The 23,439-nt window shown below is 51.1% G+C and overlaps 1 protein-coding gene across 2 annotated transcripts in view; it reads left to right on the top strand.

The window, feature by feature from the left end:
- LRIG1 (leucine rich repeats and immunoglobulin like domains 1) overlaps positions 1-23,439 on the top strand; it is a 122,017-nt gene that overhangs the window by 82,099 nt on the left and 16,479 nt on the right. The window contains exons 4-11 of one of the 2 annotated variants that reach the window (XM_054483393.2): positions 1,559-1,696; positions 3,785-3,928; positions 5,837-5,980; positions 8,696-8,839; positions 11,479-11,622; positions 13,698-13,778; positions 19,939-20,010; positions 20,799-20,870. In XM_054483393.2, coding sequence (XP_054339368.1) covers positions 1,559-1,696; positions 3,785-3,928; positions 5,837-5,980; positions 8,696-8,839; positions 11,479-11,622; positions 13,698-13,778; positions 19,939-20,010; positions 20,799-20,870 — 939 coding nt within the window. The remainder of the gene's footprint in view (positions 1-1,558; positions 1,697-3,784; positions 3,929-5,836; positions 5,981-8,695; positions 8,840-11,478; positions 11,623-13,697; positions 13,779-19,938; positions 20,011-20,798; positions 20,871-23,439) is intronic. The other variant, XM_063661854.1, reaches the window with a different exon arrangement.

Consider the following 23,439-nt stretch of genomic DNA (forward strand, 5'->3'; position numbering starts at 1 on the left):
GACGCATGAAAAAAACAAAGGAGTCCAAGAGAAGCCCCAGAGCTTCTGGGAAAGAGGTCCTTGTTTATGCCTGTTGGAACTGATTCGGTCAAGTGTTTGTTTAAAGGAGATGCCACTTCGTAAGCGACGCCTGGCTTACTTGTGTTGCGTTCAAGAATGCTTTGATTGGCCGGAGATGCTGACACTGTTTATTCAGAACTGGCTCGAGTGCGAGTGCCTGGAACCTAGAGGCCCAGCGCCACCACCCAGCAGATTCCTAAGTGTCTAATATTGGAGTGAGGGCTGCAGTGGTTTGACTCTGCCAGGCAGCGCCAAACCCACAACGGGGCTGTTAGCTACCTCTAGCCTTGGCTAGCATTCGTCTTTCTCTTGACTTATAACTGTTGCTTGTTTATATAGTGGGTTTGACAGAAAGTAGATTAAAGGTGCACACAGGCCAGCTGCGGTGGCTCACGCCTGTAATCCCAACATTTTGGGAGGCCAAGGCGGGTGGATCATGAGATCAGGAGATCGAGACCATCCTGGCCAACATGGTGAAACCTCGTCTCTACTAAAAAAAATTAAAAAACTAGCTGGGTGTGGTGGCGCGTGCCTGTAATCCCAGCTATCTGGGAGGCTGAGGCAGAAGAATCGCTTGAACCCGGGAGGCGGAGATTGCAGTGAGCCAAGATGGCGCCACTGCACTCCAGCCTGGTGACAGAGCGAGACTCTGTCTCAGAAACAAAAACAAAAACAAACACAAAACCAAAAAAACCACAAGTTACAGTGGAACATTCCTCTCTTGGGAGGTGGTGACCACTAAACATTTACCTTCACATTTGCCACATGCTTTATGTGGTTTTAGGCTGGATCGTCCCTATCCCTGAAGTGATGGGTTGTGGCCCCATCTTCCAAATGAGAAAACCGAGGCACAATGCTTAATATTAATAGTAGAGTCAGAAGGTTCAGGGAACTCGATTTCAATTAGACCCAGCAGTGAGCTCCTGTTTCCCATTTTAGATTGTCAGGATTTTGTCGTAATCTTTTTTTTTTTCTTTTTTTTGTTTAAATCCTCTGTGTCTGGTATATGGTAGGTGTTGGTAAAATGTGAGGTGTGTAATGTGTTAAACTGGATTGAAGTGAACTCTGGGCTGTGGTGCCTATGGCTCTTGTAAGTTACGAGGCTGGACTAGGTCTGAAGATAATGGGTGAGAGTTGGACTGGAGCTGTCTGGCTGCACAGGACAGGGCACATCCTTTATGGTGAGTGCATCCGTGGATTCTGGTCAGGTCATGCTGGTCTCACATGGTCTTCAGTGTCACTGCTGTGTTGTTGCCCTTGGAGAGGGAAGCCTAGGGATAGAACTTTGATAAACTTGTCCCAAATTGAAAATCCAATATTCTCCTAGCATCTGGCCAGCAGGTTAATAACTTGATGGGAAAAGAAACAGGAGATCTCATTTTTAAGAGTGTCACTGCATTGTAGTTATATTGGTGGGGGGTGGGGGGCAGGAATACTAGTTTCTTGTAGTTACTTTGCAAAAAGAGATGCTCAAGTCACCTCCCTTGTTGTGTTTCAGGCAGCACAATAAGATTCGCAGCGTGGAGGGGAGCCAGCTGAAGGCCTACCTTTCCTTAGAAGTGTTAGATCTGAGTTTGAACAACATCACGGAAGTGCGGAACACCTGCTTTCCACACGGACCGCCTATAAAGGAGCTGTAAGTGCCTCTGTTCTGCCACCTGTGGCTGGCCCTCTGTGTCCAGCCAGCTAACAGCTTCACCGGCACCCAGTTCTGAATGCAGGAGGGATGCTTCCTTCCCTTCTCAGCCATGGCTGGGCCGAGTCAGTGGGGATGGTGCAGACCTTCCCTGAGCAGGGCAGGGGCGGGCCCCATGCATGGAGCATGTCCAGATCCTGCAGCATTCTCCTGACATTACAGACAGACAAGGGACAGAGGCAAGAAGAGGTTACTTAGCCTGCCGAGGGGACTCAACACTCCAAGACGAGAGTCTAGGACTCAAGAACAGATCGATCTTGACCACAAAGCCTGCTTTCTTTCCCATTTCCTTGGCTGCCTCTCAGAAATGCTTCCAGAGAAGATTCAGAGAGGATGGTTAGAGGATTCACGTTGGAAGCCTGTTTGACAAGGCTTAGCTTATCAGTGCTTATCTTTCTAGTGTCATGCACTGTAAAACAAGTCATTGGGTTTGTTTAGGGGAGGGCAGTTACTCTATTCTGTGGGTTTTCAGCACCTTTTAGATTTGTCTGTTTCTCTTTTACCCATATTAATGTCCCATCTCACACACAATGGATGGTAGACAGGAAGGAAAAAAAATTAAAACCTACTTAATCAACTACTTGTTGGTAGGAAAAGTGTTACTCTGGGAAAGAAACTGCAACCCCAGGCTAAAGAGACGTTTTCCAATTCTAGGTGAGTTTTCATTCCGTGTGTCATTACTGTTCCAGAGTTAACTTTGGAACTCATTTGCAAGGCTAGTTTAGGAGTCGTTGTGACCCATCTTTTCAGGGAGGGTGAGGTTTGGCACATGGATTTTCCAAGTAAAGACCGCAAGGAGAAGAGTGATTTCTTTCTTAGCCAGCATTAGGACACTAGAGTTAGGAACAGGAGGCCTTGGCTTTTGTGAAGCCTCCAGTGTGGGCCCTCAAAAGGTGTCCACGTGACACCACTTTGCTTGGGACAAAGAAACCATAACTGCTACACTAAGTTGCTCTGACCTCTCCCTGCACAAAAGCAGGAGGGACTTTCTATTTTGGCAGCTATTGGGTGATATATCTTTATCACACAGGCTGTTCTTTAATCTGGGGTGTTGAGAACAAACAGTCCAGCCCCATTTGCAAAGAATCCTTATGTGCCTTGTCCTAGGCCACTATCTGCTGGAGAGACAAAAAGTGCCTTGCTCCCTTCCACCCTCTGTGGTAGAAAATCCTCTCTGGTCTTTCTCCTTTTCACTTAGGCCAGAAAAAGCAGCATTTGTTTGGGGAAGGCAGAGGAGAGGTGTTGGAGACCACTTCTCACAGGAATGCCATATTGTTCCTCCTCGTACTTTCTTTTCTTCTTTATTACTTGATATAATTTGCATACAGCAAGATGCACAGATCTGAGCTGCAGACTTCTGTGCCTTTTGAGAAGCGGTGTCTGCCTTTCTGTATTGTCATGGGAGACGCCCCTACTTAATCACGCTGTAAGTGTAGGTACCATGACATATTGCTTGTTTTCCGAAGGGATTCTGCACAGGTCTCTTCAGCTAGAGTGTTTCTTTGAGGCATTTAAAATTACAGACATGAATTGGTTTATACATATGTGTTATGTAATTCATATAGCAAGACCCACCTCAGAACTAAAGGCTATTTCTCTAAATTATTAAATCAACACTGACCTTGCCTTTCAGTTGATTTTCTGCTTTCTAGGGCTTTTCACATCAACCTTGGGCACTGGGTGCTGAGAAGAGTCCTGCAGGTGTCTACTGATGCAGGGCTGGTGTGTCAGTGGGCGTGGAGGCGTTTGACTTTCACTCCCACCTCTTGGGGTGGTCCAGCAGCTTCAAGGACAGCATGCTTTCAGCTAAACCGGCCTTGCCCTCAGGGCTTAGGTGCACAGTCCTAACACCTGCATCTCTCTAGCTCCCCATTCAAAGCCTGTGGCTGATAAACATCTCACTGGAAACCTGTCCCTCTGGTGTCTTCACTCATCTTCCCAACTCAGACCCAGAGAGGTCTGGTGTCTATAATGAAATGAGGAAGGCCTTTGACCAACCACCACATTTTCTGTTCTGAATCATTCCAGCAACCTGGCGGGCAATCGGATTGGCACCCTGGAATTGGGAGCATTTGATGGTCTGTCACGGTCGCTGCTAACTCTTCGCCTGAGCAAAAACAGGATCACCCAGCTTCCTGTAAGAGCATTCAAGCTACCCAGGCTGACACAACTGTGAGTACAGAAACCTGCACTTTAATTAAGGCTAGCCAAACTTCATGGAGGCCAGATTTCCCCAAGGACCTCGTACCAAACGCCACCCTTTCCTTGCACCATTTGGTAAAGCTCTCCATAAATTACCATTAATGGCAGCACCTCATAAAAGCAAATTCGGAGCTGGGTCTGGTGCTGTGGCTGCCTCAGCTTGCTGAGAAAGACATCCACTGAGTTCGCTTGTCTTCCCTGATGTTTTCCAAAATGGAATCAGGAATCCTGCTGCTTAGCTGATGCTGGCTAATGCTGAGGCTGCATGGGTTTGGGTTCTTATTTATCTTAGATGTTTTTCTGTATTTTTTTAAGATACCCATAAAATCTGTACCTTGGACATGGTGGTGTCCGACACTTCTTGAACAGTTTGAGAGGAAGTTAGTGTAGCTGGAGTTAGTAAGCAAAAGACAAGCCTTTGTCTTCATCTCTTAAATCTTACAAGGTAGTTGATTTATTATTATTATTATTAATTTATTTATTATTATTATTTTTTGCAACAGTCTTGCTCTGTCCCCCAGGTGGGGTGCAGTGGTGTGATCTCAGCTCACTGCAAGCTCCACCTCCCGGGTTCACACCATTCTCCTGCCTCAGCCTCCAGAGCAGCTGGGACTACAGGCGCCCACCACCATGCCTGGCTTATTTTTTGTATTTTTAGTAGAGATGGGGTTTCACCATGTTAGCCAGGATGGTCTCGATCTCCTGACCTCGTGATCCGCCTGCTTCGGCCTCCCAAAGTGCTGGGATTACAGGCGTGAGCCACCGCACCCAGCCGATTTATTATTTTTGTAAACAATTTAATTGTTTAGTTTACTGATGGAAGGCTGAGTACCCTTCTAGAAGGCAGAGTTTTAGTTTCAAGAAAAGCTCTGTTAACCAGAGCCTGATGAAGGACTTTTTTTCCCTGATTTTTTTTTTTTTCCTGTGCCCTCTTTTTAGCAGAAGAGTGTATTTCAGGAAAATAAGACAGTATTGGAAATTTTGTTTCAGCAAAATAAAGTAATTGTCGAGGGCCAGGTTGGCGGCAAGACGGGGTGTGCCTGGCTCTCAACCTGCCTGGGTTTCACCTCCCCTGGGTGGGGAGTCCTCGACTTTGCCATTTTCAGTCTGTGGAGAAGGTCTCAGTGATTCCTGAGAAGGTTTGTGTGGGGCAGCATCATGAGACACTGCAGAAATATTTGGGGAAAACCAAGGGCTTTCTGGCTGCTCTGCCTCCCCTTCCCGCAGGGCTGCTAATGGATCTGGCCCACCCAGATTCCTGACATCTTTTGGTGGACTGAGGCTTTGTCATACTGGGGCTAGAAGCCAAGTGTATATGACTTGTGGGGTGGCTCTCCCCCATCTCCCCCCGCCCCCATGTGCAGTAACTTCTCTCCATAGTGGAGATGCTGTGAAATGCCCCCAGTGGAAAGTGTTATTGCCATTTGATACCCAGTGGTTTGGTTTTTCCTGGATTGAGGCATGTGGTGTGGATTTCTGTTGGTGAGCTCAGAGATACCTCACGTAAGACATTCACCCCTTGAGTCATACCCACGTCCTCACTGCAGAGTCACAAATGGCACTGATGCTACTGGAGGAGGAGACGTGAGCACACACGCGTTCTCTTCCGCGCAGCTGTGGGCCCAGCCTCGGAGCTGGCTGTGGAGAGCTGGCCTCACTCACCCCTCTTTCCTGCACTAGCTGTGGTCAGGTGGCAGCATCAGTGCCTGCATGGCAGGCGAGACACACGGTGGGCTCCCCTACACATCCTGGCTTCCCAGGGATCCCTGCACTGAGATTTCTCCTCTGGCTTGGAAACTTAGCCAGGACTGCCTGGGAATGGTTGTGGGGGGGATATGCACATAGGACACTCCAACCCTGCTGGCTTCATCTCTTTAGGGACCTCAATCGGAATCGGATTCGGCTGATAGAGGGCCTCACCTTCCAGGGGCTCAACAGCTTGGAGGTGCTGAAGCTTCAGCGAAACAACATCAGCAAACTGACGGATGGGGCCTTCTGGGGACTGTCCAAGATGCATGTGCTGTAAGTGCGGACCAGGGTCCTGGCATTGCTAAGGGTTGCTGTGTGGTGTGGTGTGGTGTGGCGTGTGTGTGTGTGTGTGTGTGTGTGTGTGTGTACATGCATGCACGTGCACACCAACACCAGCATTGCTGTGTGCTGTTGGGGGTGTGTGTGTGTGTGTGTGTGTGCATGCATGCATGCACGTGCACACCGACACCAACATTGCTGTGTGCTGTTGGGGGGGTGTGTGTGTGTGTGTGCACGTATGCGCCCACATCAGCATTGCTGTGTGGTGTGGGGTGTGTGTGCGTGCATGTGTGCATGTGTGCGCCCACACCAGCATTCAGCTGTGCACTGGGCGTGGAATGGGGCACCAGTGCCCAGCCCCTCTCTCCCGAAGGATTCTTCAAGACTTCAGCTGGACCCAGCCCCCTTCCCTTTGCAGCTTCACCTGGGCCCAACTCAGTGTCTTGGGGACTGGGCCAAATTTGAGGGTATTTTCCTAGCAGATTGGGAAATCCACTGAAATCCACTTGGGGGAAGTTTCAGCAGATTGAGTCAGATAAGTTGGTTGATGGAGATGGAGTTTGGGGGCCATTCTGCCAGGACTGCTTCCCGCAGCCTGCATCCACTGCCCCCGCCCCTGCTTCTTCGGTGAACGTGGGACTGCGGAACAGACCCCTCCTCACATCCTCTCCACTCCTACACCACAGGAAGTTCCTTCTCTTCTCTTCTGGGTTTGACAGTCTTTCTTGAGGTGCAGGTGGGCCAAAAATGTAGAGCTCATTCTAGGAGGTTTATTTCTGTCTTGTGAGCTAATCAAGACACTGGGTGCAGATGTTCAACTTTTATCAAGGGAGCAGTCTCTTCAGCCAGATGTGTACAACAGCAGAACAGGCTTGCCTGCACAGTAACGTGAAACAGCAGGGCAGCATACAGAAAAGGCGTTTTAAACGTTAAAAGCCTTTTTAAACATTAAAATTTATTTTTAATCAAAAGTAATTTGTCTGTATAGTTAAATAAAATCAGATAGTAAAGAAAAGCCGTCACTGTCCACCCCAGCCTCCCCCGCCACCACCCCCTCATTCTCTCTTCACCCCAGTTCTCCCAAGAGGCAGGCACCTCTAAGCCTTTCTCTTTTTCGTTTTTCTGTTTTTAGCTTTGCTGGTTGTTCCTTCCAAGTTGATACACTGACACCACTGTCTTTACTTACCCACTTACGATTTCCTGCTTTAGAGTCAATGATTTAACTGGCTCATGACCGCCCCTTCTTCTTCCAGTCTGGGCAAATTATATCATGACTTGTATGTCCTTTACTGGTTTTCTTGGCAATAGAAACCAGCTAGGCCCAGGTCCATCCACGTGTTGTGCTGTGTCACTCTGATAAGTGTCTCTGCATGACCAGCCCTCCCTACTCTGTGAACAGTGAGGATGTTTCCTGCCCCTGGGCTTCTTGCTCTACCCATTCTCCACCCTTTGTTTTACATATTCAAAAACGTTTCAGTTGACCTCCTTAGGCAAGTCATTTTGGACTTGGAAGTCCAAGGTGGTCATGTGCTGGGTGGACTGAAGTTAAAAGAGAATTCTCAGGAAAATGGGGTTTTAGCACCTACCATTTAGTTTTTATGTTGAACAGATTTATATAAATTGAGACTGATGAGCTGCCTTAGAGGTTATTTATACATTAAGTGCTTACCTTTTGAGCGGGAGCAGAAAGAAAGATGGAAAAAGCAAAACTCAGTTACCCAAAGCCCTTGTAATATTGAACACGGAGCAAAATTCGGATTATGGAATTTTGTTGAAGAGGCAGTCGCCTGGGCTTGCGCTGTCCTTCCTAGCACACGCTGTGCTGGGAAGTGGGGTGCTAGCACACTTACATGGTGGGCCTGAGAGCTCAGGCCTAGAGCTGCACTGAATCCTGATGTACCCATGTTTCCTTCTTATAGTGACCCCATGGAGTCAGTGCTCTTGAATATCTCCATGTTATAGATGTGCAGGTTTATTCAGCCAGCAAGCTGCAAAATTAGGATTTAAATCCAGGTAGTCTGATGCCAGAGCTAAAGCGGGTCTCCTAGCACAGTGGCACAGAGTCCAGCCTTCGGTAAGCAGACCTGGGCTTGAATTAATTCTAGCCCCTTCCCTGGCTAAGCTGTGTAAAGTCTTAAGACAGGTTACCTGGCTTCTCTCAGCAGCACATTCCTCATGTGTGAGATGCGGGTGATAATAAGAGCCGCCTCCTATTCTCTCTCCTTTCTATTCCTTTAATAGGCTTTGCCCTTGCCTGGAACTCCTATGCCCGTTTGTTGGCCTGGGTCACTTTTTGTTTTGTTTTTGGTAGAGATGGGGTTTCGCTATGTTGCCCCTGCTGGTCTCGAACTCCTGAGCTCAAGCAATCCTCCCGCTTTGGCCTCCCCAAGTACTGGATGGGCATGAGCCACCACACCCAGCCCTGGTTCACTTTTACTCAGCCAAAAAAGTCACTTCTAGGAAGCTTCATCTTGCCCTGTGAGCATTCTGAGTCGGCCTTGGCATGTGCTGACATCCATTTTGATTTGCCTGTCTTCTCCCAGCCCCTACTCACATGCACATGTGTGCGACTAGACTCCACAGTTCTCTCGTGCACTGTTCTAGTCTTGGTGCAACTGCAGTGTCAGGTACAGCGTGGCTGCTCATTTGCTGTCTGTCCAGTGAAGGAGTGAAATCTCCTCTTCATCCTGTGCATGGCTGTCGTTTTAGGCACCTGGAGTACAACAGCCTGGTAGAAGTGAACAGCGGCTCGCTCTACGGCCTCACGGCCCTGCATCAGCTCCACCTCAGCAACAATTCCATCGCTCGCATTCACCGCAAGGGCTGGAGCTTCTGCCAGAAGCTGCATGAGTTGTAAGTGTCCTCGGCTCTGGGCTGTGGCAGTGTTTTTAGACACTGCTTGGAGGTGAAAGTGCTAGGCCTGGTTCATTCCACAACACAGTGGCCTCGGGGAGGGCTCAGAGACAGGCCAGTAGCCCTGTCCCCAAACCAGCCTGGCCCAGAGTGGGACCCTCAGCGATTTGAGCCCAAGTCCCTTCCCGATCTCCCCTTCACTTCCTCTGCATTTGGATTAGCAGGGGCTCCAGGAGTAGCATCTAGGTCCTTGCAGGGAGCCTTGGTCCCCAAGGTCCTGTTGGGTTTGGAGACAGTTCCAGGGGTAGAAAGTTCCTGGAGAAGGGCAGTTATGGCAGAGTGCTCACAGGAGCCATTTTGAGAGTGACTGTGTGTTAATGGCCACACCAAATAGCATGCGCTTCTTCAGTGAGGCGGTCATTTGGGCTCAAACAGAGATAGTGAAATACTGACTGTGGATGAATTTGTGTCCTCGGAGTCGCCACCTTCCTTCCTGTAGACGAGTTGCCCAGGTTCTTGGCCCCCTTCCCTTTCTCTGTTTTGCACCGCAGTGGCCTGCTGGCAGAGGCTCCTGTGCAGTCGTGTGCGTGCTTGGTTCAGAGACGCGTGGTCCTCTTGCTCCTTTTGGAGATTTCCAGTCAGGGGTCCCAGGTTGAGACTGAGAACTGAGCTTGTCTTGCCCAAAGTTCTGAGATTACTAGTGACAGACTCTCCCGTGGGTAGCGATGGGCAGTGGCCCTGGCCACCCCATCATGTCAGGGTGGGGTTATTGGACAGTGAACGCAGCGTTCCTAAGGACTCACAGAACATCCTCACAAGTATATACTTTGTGTTTTCACTGTTCTTTCCATTCGATATGCTCCAGGTTAGTCTACTACGTTTCTTTATTTTTCACAGGAGTTGGGTGGGTTTTCTTTTTTGTTTTTTTCTTCCTTTTCTAGGCTTGGCTGTTGGAAAAAGATCCACCCACTGAAGTGAATGATTGTTAAGAGTGCCAAGCCTCAGTCTGTCCTGTGTCTCTCTTGAGCTCACCAGGCAAACTCAAGGGGATGTGTGAATCTAATGTGGATTCTTGCAGCTGGTGTTTGTGTCTGGTCTTCTGTGTTCTCCTCTCTCTCTCCCTGTCCTTCCTTCCCTCCTCCTCCCCCTCTCCCCCCACCTCTGACACACACACACACACACGCACACGCACGCACATTGTCTTGGAGTTTATATTTTGGTGACTCCATCGTTATCTAATGCAAAACACAGTGGTCCTGCCTCTTTCCTAACTTTTCTTGGATTCCGTGAGTGTTAACCCTTTGGGTTCAGCTTCCTACACTTCAGGGCCTGCAGTTGTGCATTCCATGTGGTGCTGGATGGCTCCTTTCAGGCTCTGTAGTCAAGTTGTGACCCCACCAGGGGACTCCTGGTTTTGTTGGTCAGGGCTGGGAGCTGTGGGAAGCAAGAGAGGTCTTTTAAGTCCCCGAAGCCTGAGCCAGTCCAGTTCTTAAAGTGAGGGGCCGTCCTCTGACTCGCCAGTGTATCGTGGCCCCAGGGATGGCATGCTGTCTTCTGCGGGGTCCGGGATCCCCTCTCTGGCTGGTGGAAAGCATGAAGCCCTCTTCCATGCCCTCTAGAAGGGGCAGCAAAGATCACAGAAGTGCGCTTGAGCAGTCCTAGCAGTTTGCACCATATCCAGGTAACCTCAGAGGCAGATTTGGGATTGCTTCCCAGCATGCGTTTCCCACCCCTCCTTTAAGCTAAATTCTTTAATTGCAGGTGAGGATATACTTTTGATCTCCTGCCAGGTCTATTTAACTGACAGACACCCTGACTTATGTGTCCAGGGGGGAAAGAATGCTGCTCCTAGCCGCCTTTAAAAGCTCATTAATCTCTGAGTTTATTTTCCATCTTCCTGCCCCAGCCCCAATTTTTCAACCATAGATGACCAGTATGTCACGTAAGCAACCCAGAGGTTCGGGAGTGCTGGGAGGAAGCTTTGATTCTGAGGTTCGGGCAGTGCTGGGAGGAAGCTTTGATTCTGAGGTTCGGGCAAAGCATATGGTTTTACCGCCTGCAGTAGGGGATCATGCTCTGAGGTCCACGTGGATGGGGGCAGGGAGGCCTGAGCAGGAGCCTCCTGCCCTGGGGGAGTTGCCCCACTAAGGCATGAGGCACAGGTGTGGTCGTCCCACGCAGGGGCTAGTGGTGCCCTCTGCTGGCAGATGCAGGGAGTGTGACTGGGGCTCCCTGGCTTGCTGCGGGGTCATCTCCAGAATCCCAGGCTTCTGCTATGAGAGAGGTCTTTTGTAGCCTGAATCAGGAGCTGCCTTGGACAGCATGAAGGCGCTGGAGCTTGAGAGTTGTTGTGTGTCATGACCTTGTGTGTAGTCTTCACAGTTTAACAGCCACCCTGGCCCCTGTGACCTATGCACCCATTCTAGGAGTCAGACTAGTGTGTTGGGCACTGATGAGTTTCTAGCTGCATGGCCACTTTTACCCCTAGGATTCTGTGGGTGTGGGTGTGTGTGTGTGCACACGCGCGTGTATCTGTGTCGTTTCCCACTGAAACCCAGCTGACTGGCCCGATTTCCGGTGGGGTGGGGTTGGGGGGCAACCACACTAGATGGTGACATTGCTGCCCTCCCTTTCGTCAGGGTCCTGTCCTTCAACAACCTGACACGGCTGGACGAGGAGAGCCTGGCCGAGCTGAGCAGCCTGAGCGTCCTGCGTCTCAGCCACAATTCCATCAGCCACATTGCGGAGGGTGCCTTCAAGGGACTCAGGAGCCTGCGAGTCTTGTACGTCTCCCACTACTGACAGGATAAAGGGGTCCCCAGTGGGGAGAGCAGAATAGAGCAAACCATCTGCTTTGTTGAACTCCATTTGCATTGGCTTCGAGTCAGAATTGGATCCAAAGCTGGCTTGCTCTATGTGCAGAATCTCAAACTTTTATGTAATCAACTGAAAAAGAACTGGTTAAGCAGAAAAATCTCTCATTCCCCCAGGATGGGGCCTAGAGAGGGATGGCAGCTCCTAAAAAGTAGTTCTCAAGCAGTGATGCCCACGTTGTGCTGGACAGGATGCTGGCTCCTAGTGTTGGAAAAAGCTTCCCCACGCTGAGCGCCTGGTGCAGCCTCCAGTTCGGCAGCCGTGGGTCAGTCTTTCCCATCTTGAGTCTTCAGCTGCAACTTCCATTTTTAAGTCCTGAATATTTTTTCTCTAAACCATGGGAATACTGCAGTGCATCTCTTGTCCTAGCATTTGAACTTCTTCAGCATAACCTGTACCAAGATGCGTCCTTTCCAAAAGCAGCACTTAGGGAATCCTGTGTCTCTCCTTGTACCTCGTCGGGGGTCAGTTAACAAAGTGGAGGTGCTAATGCCGCTTCCCTTGAAGTCCCTAATTAGATGGGGTTGGCAAAAGTGGCTGCAGGATGCTTTTCTGAGGCTTGTATAAAACTTTTCCATGGTTGGCTTCATAGAACTTCCAAGCAGCTATCAGCATAAAACCCCCAGAGAGGGGCATGTGGGTTTCAGAGGACAGTGGTGGCGGGTTCTAGGGTCTCCTTCTCAGGCGTAATCCACTGCACCGAGAGGGGTGTGTTCCAGTGTGACAGGGAGGGAGGCCTTTGCACTTGCACCTGGCAGAGCCGGCTTTAATGTGGAACCATTGCCAGGGAGTGTGAAAGAGGCCGGAGCCAAGCTATTCAGGCCAGGTCAGCCTGTGAGCCCATACAAGGCCCAAATAACAAGGCTGGGAACATTCAGACTGAGCGGGCCAGAAAGGAGAGAAAAACTTTGGCAGACAGGGCTAGGAGCAGGGAGACAGGCACACAAAGCCATAGTCCCGGGTCCCTGGTCCCTGGTTTTTTCAGTATGCAGATGATAGGAAGGAACCCACTGAGAGGAGAAGTCCCTTCCAGCAGCAGAATCTCCACTATTTGACCTTCCTGCTGTAACAAGAAAGGTCACCGCCAGCATTTCACTCTTCAGTCAGAGCTGCCCTCTCTGCTGGCAGCATTGATTCCTGCTGCAGCTTCTCACGGGAGACAAGAGTTCACTTTCTCTCCCTGGCCTGTGTCTGCAAGGGCTCCAGGGGGGGAAAGTTGAAGAACCAAGAACCTTGTGGAAAGTTGGAGAGGGCAGGATGGGGGCCTGGTCGCCAGGTGTGATGTCTCCCCTGGGCACTGTGACCTGCTCCTGGAAGCTGGGAAGCCATTGAGTCATCGGCCATGGGATTTGCATTGTTGGAGGGGCCTGGGCTGAGTTGGCCTCATCCCTCTGATCCTGGCGAGTGGGTCACAAGTCTGACTCAGCACCCAGATGTCCTCCCTGGCTCAGAGTCATCGCCCTGCAGGCCTTGGGAGGATATGGGCTCCGGGCTCCAGACCCACTGACTGGCACGGAGGCGCCCACGGGCGGGCCCTGTGCCGGGTCTCTTTCTTGCACGTGCTTTCTGCAGTTTCTCGGTCACGTCCAGAAAAGGGACTCTGGTTGGTATGAGAGCAGACGGGAGCCTTAAGGAACCTTTTGGGTTGATTCTCAGTGCCGGGGCCAGATGTCCGCTCTCTTGGGGCAGAATACAGACTGGGCTGTCTGCACCACCTCCCTTCCCTTGAGCGAGGCCTCCGCAGACAGGGAGGCAGGTGGAGCCCAGGGATGTTTCTTGTCTAAGGCGTGTGTCATCTTGGTTGGAAGGCTGAGAAACAGGGCTTCCCTCCCAGGGCCACGCGTCTCTTCACCCTACGTCCCAGCTGTGCTTCCAGGGTGCATGCACCCAGGGGACTTCAGCTTCCGAGCAGCAGGCTGGGTGAGAGTTTGCTTTCCCTTCATGTCCCGACTGCTCAGTGAGCTGCTTTCTGTCCTCTCCCCAGGGATCTGGACCATAACGAGATTTCGGGCACAATAGAGGACACGAGCGGCGCCTTCTCAGGGCTCGACAGCCTCAGCAAGCTGTGAGTATCCGTGGCACAGAGCTCCGCCGGTGAATGCACGGGAAGACACTTCGGTGGGAGATGTTTCTGTGGTGCCCCCCGCGCCTCTCTGCTCTGGGCCCAGGCGGAAGAGAGCTGGCTTTTGTTTGGGGCAGAGCTCCTTTTGTTTGGGGAGAAGAGTTTGAACAAGAGAGTGGGGGACACCCCACTCCTCGCTGGCCAGGGGTCTTGTTGCTGGCCTGGGTGTTGGGTTCTTGGGGGCTGGCAACCCGGCGTTTGGTGGCTGGTGGAGCTTCTCTTGAGCTTCACTCACAACTCACATGAAAACTGCTGAATTTGCTGTTGCTCTTTGTACAAAGGAGTCTTGCCCTGTTACTCGGTTTCTCAAAGTTGTGTAAAGGTCAGTAAGGTGTGAGGGTGGTGGGGCTCCTGTCAGTACTTTCGTCTTTAACCGTCATCTCAAATGGAACGTCATTTCCAAGGGTCGTAGTAGCAGCTATTTTGAATGTATGGTTTGGGGTCTTTCTCTTTTTTTTCCTAGCTCCTAGATTTTGCCAGTTAATCTGCCAAGCACCTGTGTGTGTTGTACCTAATGATCTCATGAGGGCAGGCTCTGTTAGGCAACCTCTTTATTAGTTGAGGAAAGAGAAGTGAGGGGATTTTGCCCAAAACTACACAGCTGGCAAGTGGCAGGCTCAGGATTTGCTCGTTTGGCTCCCAAGCCCACGTTCCCTCCCCCTTGGCCCACTCTGTTTTCTCTGTGTCACCAGCACTTTCTGCAGATGCCACCCAAGGACCATGCAGGAAGGGGACGAGAGTAATTATTACTGTTTACTAGCAGCTTGGAGGGAAGATTGGAGGAGGGCAAGACAGAGAGGACGGCCGCCACTCGATTCCCCCAGTCCGTCCCCAGTGACGGGGAGCTCAGCAGAGTGCAAGTGTCAAGTAAATATTTGGAAAGCCCTAGTGGAGCTCGAGGATAGAGGAGAGCCTGTGGTAGGGAGAGTCTTTTTATATAGTAGATGCTTCCGATTTGTTTTGAAAAGCGTGGCTTTTTGCACCTTTTGTATACGAGGGTCCTGCTTAGGAATAAGCTCTGTTGGCTGTCTGAAGAAGGTATTTCTTCTTGAGCATCCTGTACTCCAGCAGCATGTCGGAGATGCTTGTCAGTGATTCTTGTCCTTATTGTCCCTAAAACAATGCTGATTTTCCCCAGCCTTTAACGCATACGTGGCCCCTTTTTATCCCATACGGGGCAAACCTGGGAAGAGCCAGAAGTACCAAGTGGGATGGGGCAGAGGCCTTCTTAGCAAGAAGAGCTCCAGGCCTGGGATGTGGCTGCTGAGATGTTCAGCACTGGGGTGGCCACTCAGCATAAGCCTCCCTGACCTTGGCCATAACTGATTGAAGGGTGAGGGTGGCGAGAGTGGGCAGCACTGCCAGGTTCCTCGTGGGGCGTGTCCGTCCGGAGGAACCTGGAGCCGTTTCCTGGGTGTCATGGCTTCCAGGAGGCTCTGTCTCACTACAGAAGGCCCGTGAGGTGTGCCTGGCCCTGGGTCGCCTGGGCTTCCGGTGCTGCATGAGTCCGCCACTGCCTTCCTGAGTGCCTACCCTCTGTGCCCTGGTGCTTTCTCCTTTGTCCCCCTGCTGGACTAGGCTCAGCACTTCCACCTGAGCCCCAAGAGGTCAGCCCAAGCCCCTGCTTTCCTCACTCACATAATGTTTGTAGTGGGCTCCACACTGAGTTGGTCCTGAGACTCCTGGGAACTTGTTAAAATCTAAGCCTCACCCCACCCAGCCACTGAGTCAGCATCTTGGGGCTGGAGACTCTGTGTATGTTTGAAAAAGGGTGAGAGAGAAAGACATGCATCCAAGTGGGGAAGCTGGGACAATAAATAAACAAGAATTCCTTAATATGATTAAATATGTGCAATCACTTATTTAAGTGTGATGCTATCATGGTTATGTGGCAAAAGAAAAAAACGAATCATTTTCTTCTTGGATAAAGAAAATGGTATGATGCCTATGATTTGGATTCCATAAACTCCTGCTGGGTTTGAGAACGGGCAGTGGCTAGAGGTAGAGATGAGGTGAGATTGGCACGACTGGAGGAGGGTTGGCACTGTGTGACGGGCACTTGGGGTTCAGGATACTACTGCGTCTACCTAGCATGGTGTGTGCAAATTTCCACATTGAAAGGAAACCGGAGAAGTAAATGCTTCTCATGTGATCCTGGTACACAGGGCTATGTAAAAACTGCTGTGTCTGGCATATCACAGGTGTTGAGTCAATGTTTGTTGAATGAAGGGAGGGACAGAGGAAGAACCCAGTGCCTCTTTGGTCCCCTCCCCACCCGCCTACTCAGAACATTCCAGGAAAGCTCTGTGCTGTGGCCCTGGCTGAGAGAAGTGACCACAGACAGCACTGTGTTGCTCCATGGGAGTGGCCCAGTGCCGGCCTGTTAGGATCCACTGAGAAGTGGGGTGCGTGTTAGCACAAGAGAAGAGCCACCCCTCTAGAGCAGCTGATCCATCCTGTGGGGAGTGCAGCCAGTGCCTGAGTCCCTTCATTTGGTGTGGGTTTGTTTTTGGAGAGCTCAAGGAGCTCGTGTTCAGGGTCTGCCCTAGGATGGGAAGGTAGAGACCCCTGCCTTCGCTGAGTTACTCAAGGACCTTGGGTCCTTCCCACCATGCAAGAGGTCAGAACTAAATTAAAATGTTTTCCAAGAAAGGGAGATGTGAGCAGCAGAGCCATAAACGGCCTCTCTGTGAATTTGGGGTGGATGCTGACCTGCCCTTAATTTTTCCAGCTTATGCACACAGCTGTGTTGGAGAGTTCCTCACACTGGAGCTTCCCAGCAGGGTGAGAATGTTCCTAGACCCCAGCACATGCCTTTCTTCCCAGCTTGTCTGGGATTCTTTTGTAGACCCACTCCAGGGCCTGTTTCCAAATGGTTGTGCGGTTCCCGGGCTGGGGCCTGCACAGTGGCACAGAGTCAGTATGCAGGAGGGAAGGGAGAATTTCTGGATCCCAAATTACAGGCAGAGAGGAGCAGTTAGTGATCTGGGTATGCGACTTCCTGCCCAGTGGTTCCAGCTGGCTCCATGGCATTCCTCGGAGGGAGGGGCCGAGTCCCACACAGGGCACATGGGAAGGGGCATGTTTGGGAGATCTTGCAGAGCTGATGTGAGCGCAGCCTCCATCCCTGCCTGTGTGGGGGCCGGGCCTGCAGTGGAACTCATTGTGTGTAGGGGTGGGAAGCGGGGGCTGGTGCACATGTCACGGCTACTCCCAAGGACGTGAGTACAAGGACCCACCTGAGCACTGCCCCCAGTACCTGCCACTTGATTTGGCAAGCGCTAACCAGGCCTTTGGAGCAGTTGGCTGGGTTGGCCAGGAGATGGATGCGAGGTTTGACAGGTGACTCCCGCAGGTCGCTTTCTGTTCCAGGTTGGTGCTGGGGAGGTCAGGCCAGATGTCCCTTCTGAAAGGGAGCCCGGCTGTGGTACAGAAATAGTGTCCTCCCAGCCCATAATCCCGCCTCTCCTTTCTCCTCGCAGCAGCCTTTTGTTAGCACCATCCCAGTCTGCTGGCTGCAGCTCCCCGTCCCAGCCCCATATGTCTGCTGGGGGAAGGTAAGGACCCTGCCTAATCCACCAACAAGATGATTAGCCCCTGCATAATAGAGAATTTGAGAATTCGTTTTATTGCTATTGTCACCATTAAAAATAACAGCCTGCCCTCATTGTAAAACAGGTCAATGTGACTAATATTTAATGGATGAAATAAAGCGCAGCTTTTTCCTGGATCTCGTTTACAGGAGATTTCACTAAACAGTTCAATGCGTTTTTACTGGGACCTGGGGCACACAGTGCCTGGGCGGGGATATCTGAGTAAGTGTAGAAGTTGGCAGTGCTTTCTGAAGCGCTCGGGGTGCAGTGCCCCGTGAGCTGTTGTTACTTGCTGGCGAGTTTTGTGGTTAAAGAGCCTAAGTTAGCATGGCCATCAGCTTTTCTGTGTGTTTGGTTTATTTGTTTTAAAATAAAAGTTTCAGACTGAGAGAGGTGTGGAAACGCTTTCAGAATGCGATTGTTTTCACATTCATGCAGACAGCCTGAAAGAAAGAAAACGCAGAGGGTCTCTGGCCCATTTGCCCCTTCACCGTCCGGAGGCAGGAAACAGAGCTGGCTTTGTCTGAGGGCTGAGCTCGCAGTTAGTGCTGGGGTCAACCTGAATGGTGGCCCCCAGGGAGGGAGTCTGTTTCTGATGAAACGGAGGGTCAGGCAGCCCCTGTGGAGTGGCTGCCCTGGAAGCTGGCCACACGGACTGGTGGTGCCTCCCTCTGGCTTTGCTGTGAGCCTGTGTTTCCAGGAGGCAGCCTCCTGGTACCTGCCCAAGCGGTTCCCAGGAGGCCTGTTGCAGTCAGGAAGAAGCAGTGGCCCGTGTGGTGGGCAGGTCCCAGGCTCCCTGCCATCTTTGGTTTGCTTCAGGGCTTATATTTCCTTTCTTTTCCTCCTTTCAGGAAGGGGCTGGGGCTTCTTGTTTTCCCTTATGGGTCCCAGTCTTAATGCAGGCTGAAGGTGGAGCTGGCTTCTAGTCCGGTCTCTTCCCCGATGCTAGGTGAAATCCTGGACCAAGAGTCCCCTTCCCAGTAGGGGGCTGGGCCAGATGGGCTTTCTCCAGGGGCTTCCTCTCCTGCCCACCTGCACTCCATTGCCTTGGACAGACCTGTTGACACAGAGAATCCCCAGGAGTTGGCTCCCAGCAATCGGTATTCTTAGCAAGCCTGTTAGATCCTGATGTACCTTAAGATTGACAAGTCCACGAAGCTGATGGTCAGCACTGCCTTTGGTTGTTCCCTGATAGTCTCCTGTGCCATCTGGATTAGAGGGAATGCCTTTGGTGGGTTCTCATCAGAGAACATGATAACGGGGAGGGGAAAACTCGATTCTCTTCATTCCCAGTGTCCACCCTAGGGGCTCCCCTGCAGAGAGACAAGCTTCCCTTTAGATCACACAGTGTGGTGGAGGAGGCACTCATTTCTTCCATGTGTTCTGCAGGGGCGCAGACTTTGGTTTCTGGGAAAACTCTTAACAGTTACTGCTAAGGCTGGGATCAGAGTTGCCTGGAGGCAGGAACCCCTTCTTATGGGCAGGCAGTCCAGGAGGGGGACAGGCACTAGCGATAACATTGGAGGTTGGCCCACTGACGTCATATAACGTCTGGGGTCTGGCTTAAGAGCCAAAGCACTGGGGCATCTGCTGCAGGCCCTGAGGGGTCCCTCTCATAGGCAAGGACACAGCTCACCATGGCTGTGTGCTGGCTGCCAGGACATCTCAGGTGCAGAGAGCTGTGGAGCCAGCTTGATGGATGCCTATTTTCCTGTCCTCTTCTTGCCTCTTTTGGGAAACTTTATTCCCAGAATGCACTTTTCAGAAGTGGGTGGCAGTTTGGGGGTTTTTGTTTGTGACAACATCCCGCTATGTTGCCCAGGCTGGAGTGCAGTGGCGCAATCATGGCTCACTGCAGCCTCCACCTCCTGGGCTCAAGCAATTCTCCCACCTCAGCCTTCTAAGTAGCTGCGACTACTGGTGCGTGTCTCCACGCCCGGATAATTTTTTAGTTTTTGTAGAGACAAGGTCGCCTTAGTTGTCCAGGTCTCAAACTCCTGGACTCAAGTGATCCTCCTGCCTCAACCTCCCAAAGTGCTGGGATTACAGGTGTGAGCCACCATGCCCAGTCATGGGCAGCAGTTTTAATTCCGAAGATTTTTCTTTCCTTTTTTGACTCAGCTTCCTCTCACTGAAACCATAATCAGTCTCATCTCTCCATCACTAAACTTCACCACCCAAGGGTTGGTGGTCCTTGGAGAGAGACTGGGCCAGACAAGGTGATTTCTGCCTAACACTGAGAGGGGCCTTTTTTAGGCCAGACGGCACATGCAATTCCAGCCTGTCACCACTATTAAATTCTAATAAAGATAAAAGTATTTCATTTCAGAAAGGGGAAGGCCTGCGTGCCTCAAACCCGTAATCTCAGCACAGGTCAGCCTTCCACCTGCCCCTCACTGGACAGACTTATCAGGTAGCACTACCTTAATTGTGTGTTTTCTTTCTCTTTCTCTCAACCCTTCCTGTTTCTCCTCCCCCGGCCTTAATTTCTGGATGTTTGGAAACTACAGGACTCTGTTTGGAAACAAGATCAAGTCTGTGGCTAAAAGAGCATTCTCGGGGCTGGAAGGCCTGGAGCACCTGTGAGTATCTCACCAGCCCTGCCCTGAGGCACAGGCCTGCCAAATGCGGCTGCCGGGGAGTTCTGCTAGCAATTTAATTGCATCTTTGTAAACCGAGAAACAGGCTATTTGGAAACACCAGCTGCTTCCTTCTCATTATAAGTCAGCTTCAACTTTGGCCTTTATGTTGTCTATGCCAGGAACAGTTACAGAACATAGGGCCAGTGGATGTGCTCCCAGTTAATTCAGTTGGTATTTGGATAAATACCCTCCCCCCTCCTGCTGCACAGCCTAACCCCTGCACCGGCTCCTTCATGGACCCCTGGCCTCATTGCCTCTTCCACCAAGGCGCTTCCTCCTGGCCAAGCCTGTTGCCTCCATTAAAGCAGCTTATCAGTGCAGAGTAGGTGCTGGGCTGAACCAGTTTTGTGTGGTTGCTTCTGAGACCCTGGGAGGAAGGGGACAGAGCCACCCGAGACAGTCATGCCGTTGCCATCTGGGGAGGATGCATCATGTATGTGATTCTTAGTTTATTTCCTCTTTGAATCAAGTTTGACTCTAACTCTGTTGGGAAAGGTTTTGCCTTGCTGAGCAGGCCTCAGCCCAGCTTTGATGGTGCCCTAAGGCTGGCTTGGCTCCTGAGTCATTCCTTGGGCTTGTGTTGCGATTTGGGAAACAGCAGCCACCTATAGTAGTTAGGATACAGGTCTGGCTAGTCCCTGTGGGTCATCTGTGAAACCAGGACTGTCCTGAAAACCCCTCAGGTGTACCTAGGGTTTCTTTGCGTAAGTATGTATGTTCTGTTTCAGGAACCTTGGAGGGAATGCGATCAGATCTGTCCAGTTTGATGCCTTTGTGAAGATGAAGAATCTTAAAGAGCTGTAAGTATCTGGATTCCCTGGGTCTGATTAATGGGAGTGGAGACTGTCAGAGTAAGAAACTTCTGCAATTGCATTATGGTCACGTGTTAAAAGGCCACATGGTACATATTTTGGACTTTGTGGGCCACAGAGTCTCTGTCATGACTACGTGATTGCGTCACTGCAGCAGAAAGCAGCCATAGACAATACATAAGCAGGTGGGTGTGGCTGTGTGCCCATAAAGTCACATTGACTGACAGAAGCAGGCAGTCGGGCCGCAGGCTGAAGCTTGCTAACCACTATTCTAGGCAATGTGAAATATACTCTCCTCTATAAAGTGGATAATCACCCCTTTAATTATGTCAGGGCCGAGTTTTCATCTTTTGGGCTTGCTTACAATAAAGGCCTGTGTTGAGAGGGGCTACTTCAGAGCCTGGTGGGCTGTGAGCAAGGCAGAGCTCTGGAGGGGGATGGGATGCTTAGGGGTGCAGTGGTGTCTGCCCATAACATTTCCAAGCTTTCTGGGCACGGTTCACAGGTGGTGGTGCTGCCACTGTGGACTTGGACTGGGCTCTTGGGTGACAAGGTTGGAAAAGCTTCCCTGTATCCTACTCTCTGGCAGGGGAGCTAGTCTAGGTCCTCAGGTATAACACCCAAGTTTCCTTTCTGGTTTTTTTTTTTGTTTTTTTTTTTTTTTAAGCTAGACACGAATCTGATTCTACAGCCAGTAAGTTCTAGCCATGATATCAGTTCACTGAAGGGGGGTAACTTTTGGTTCCTAGAAGTGCTGACAGAATGGCAGATGCCACAGGATAGTCATCTTTGTGCCCTGACCTCATCCCCATTCCCCGAGGCCACTCTTGATGGACCCTCAGTTGGGGCAGGGAGGCTGGGACTGGGGAAATGAGGTGCATTCCCATAGCTGGGAACTGAAGCAGGCCGGGTGACACCACTCTGAGTGAGGAGGGAAGGTGGCCTGGGCACTTGCCCTGTGACGTTCAGTGTGCTGTGAGCCTCAGGCCTGCTGAATAGATACCGTCCTTGCAAGGGTTGGATCTTGGAGCGGGTGTCTGTGACGGGTTCATGGAGCTCAGGGCTCTGCAGACAGCTGCTCCGTGCCCAAGGCCTTCCCTCTTCCAGCCTCAGCAGCTCTGCCTCCATCTGTCGGGTGAGACAGAACATACAGAAAGGATTCCATGGCTCTCCTTCCAGAGCAGGGGAGGAGATGATTCCAGACCACCGTGGAAGGCTGGACTCAGAGGTGGACTCGCAGTAAAGCAAGTGGAGTGAAACATTGGTTGTAGAAGACAAGCGGTGGGGCACAGGAGCATTCACTGTGGAATTCTGTCACCTTTTCTATCTTTGAAACTTTCAGATATGATGTCAGGAGTGAAAAATACCTGATACAATTTAAATGGGAAGAAGGTATTTTGAGAGAAGGAGGGAGGAGGGGGATAAGATTTTCCTTGGGAAGTTGGGAGGAACTGGACCCTTCCAGAAGCTCGGACCTCCAGCGTGCTTCTGCATAGTTCTGGAGGCTCAGCCTCGGTCTCCTGCCTGGGTTTCCCATCATTGCTGCATATACCTAGCTGGGGCTGGCCCTGTGCCCAGTCCTCAGATGAGAGAAATGGTTAATTCCACTTGGTCGTTTTCTTCTCCATCAGATCAAGTCAGGTTGTACTGTGCACTTAGTCATCCTCTGGGTAAATTTCCACAAGTGATGATTAGAAACACACTTTGAGTTGGAATCATGAAAATGCACCATGTGAGCCAGCGAAGCCCTGGGATGGCCGCAGAAGGCAATAGAGCCGATGGCGCTGTGCTCTCCACCGGTGGAAGAAGGGCGGCAGGAGCCTGCAGAGCCTAGGGGTTGGAATCCTTGCTACTGCCTGGCCCCAGGCCCTCCCCATGTGTCCTCTCAGTCCTAACTTGCTGTTTAGGAACATGCTGTCTCCACCCTGAGTTCCCACTGTCTTCCTGGAGTCTGGCCTCCTGTCTGAGGTGGGCTTCATGGTGGAAGAAGTAGGAAATTCTCAAAGGCGTTAGCCCCACACATCCAGGGCGTGTGTAGGATGAGGCTTAGCCCTTTCCACATGTGTCTGATCAAAGATAAATGTCAAATTTGTTTTCCCCAGTTTGTTCCTGTGGTTCAAATGGAATATGTACTTGTGTCCTGCACAAATGCTTAACGTCGCACAGGGATGGCCCAGCCTCCTCTCCTAGGCTTTCGTGAACAGTGCCCAGGCTGTTCTGCCTGACTGCACGGAAGTGCCCTCTTGCTGGGGAGCTGGAGGTGCTTCTAACAGCGGAGAGTTCTCCATCCAGGCTGAGTTCCCCCGTGCCTGGCGCAGCCAGCCCGACCCCCATGCAGGGCACACTCCTGGGAGTTGCCCTCCCCACACACTGCATGGGAATTGACCATTTCCTCAGGGATGGCCGTTACAGCCCTGACGCCACCTGCAGTGACTCTGCAATAGGACAGCCCTCCAGAGAGCTCTCAGCAGAACGCTACCTGCCCGTGAAATAAAAATGCAAACTCTCATTCTGATTTTAAGATCTAATATGGGCCAGCATCCCAGTTATAATGGCC

This window comes from Pongo pygmaeus, chromosome 2 (assembly GCF_028885625.2).
Source record: "Pongo pygmaeus isolate AG05252 chromosome 2, NHGRI_mPonPyg2-v2.0_pri, whole genome shotgun sequence".
Lineage (NCBI taxonomy): Eukaryota > Metazoa > Chordata > Mammalia > Primates > Hominidae > Pongo > Pongo pygmaeus.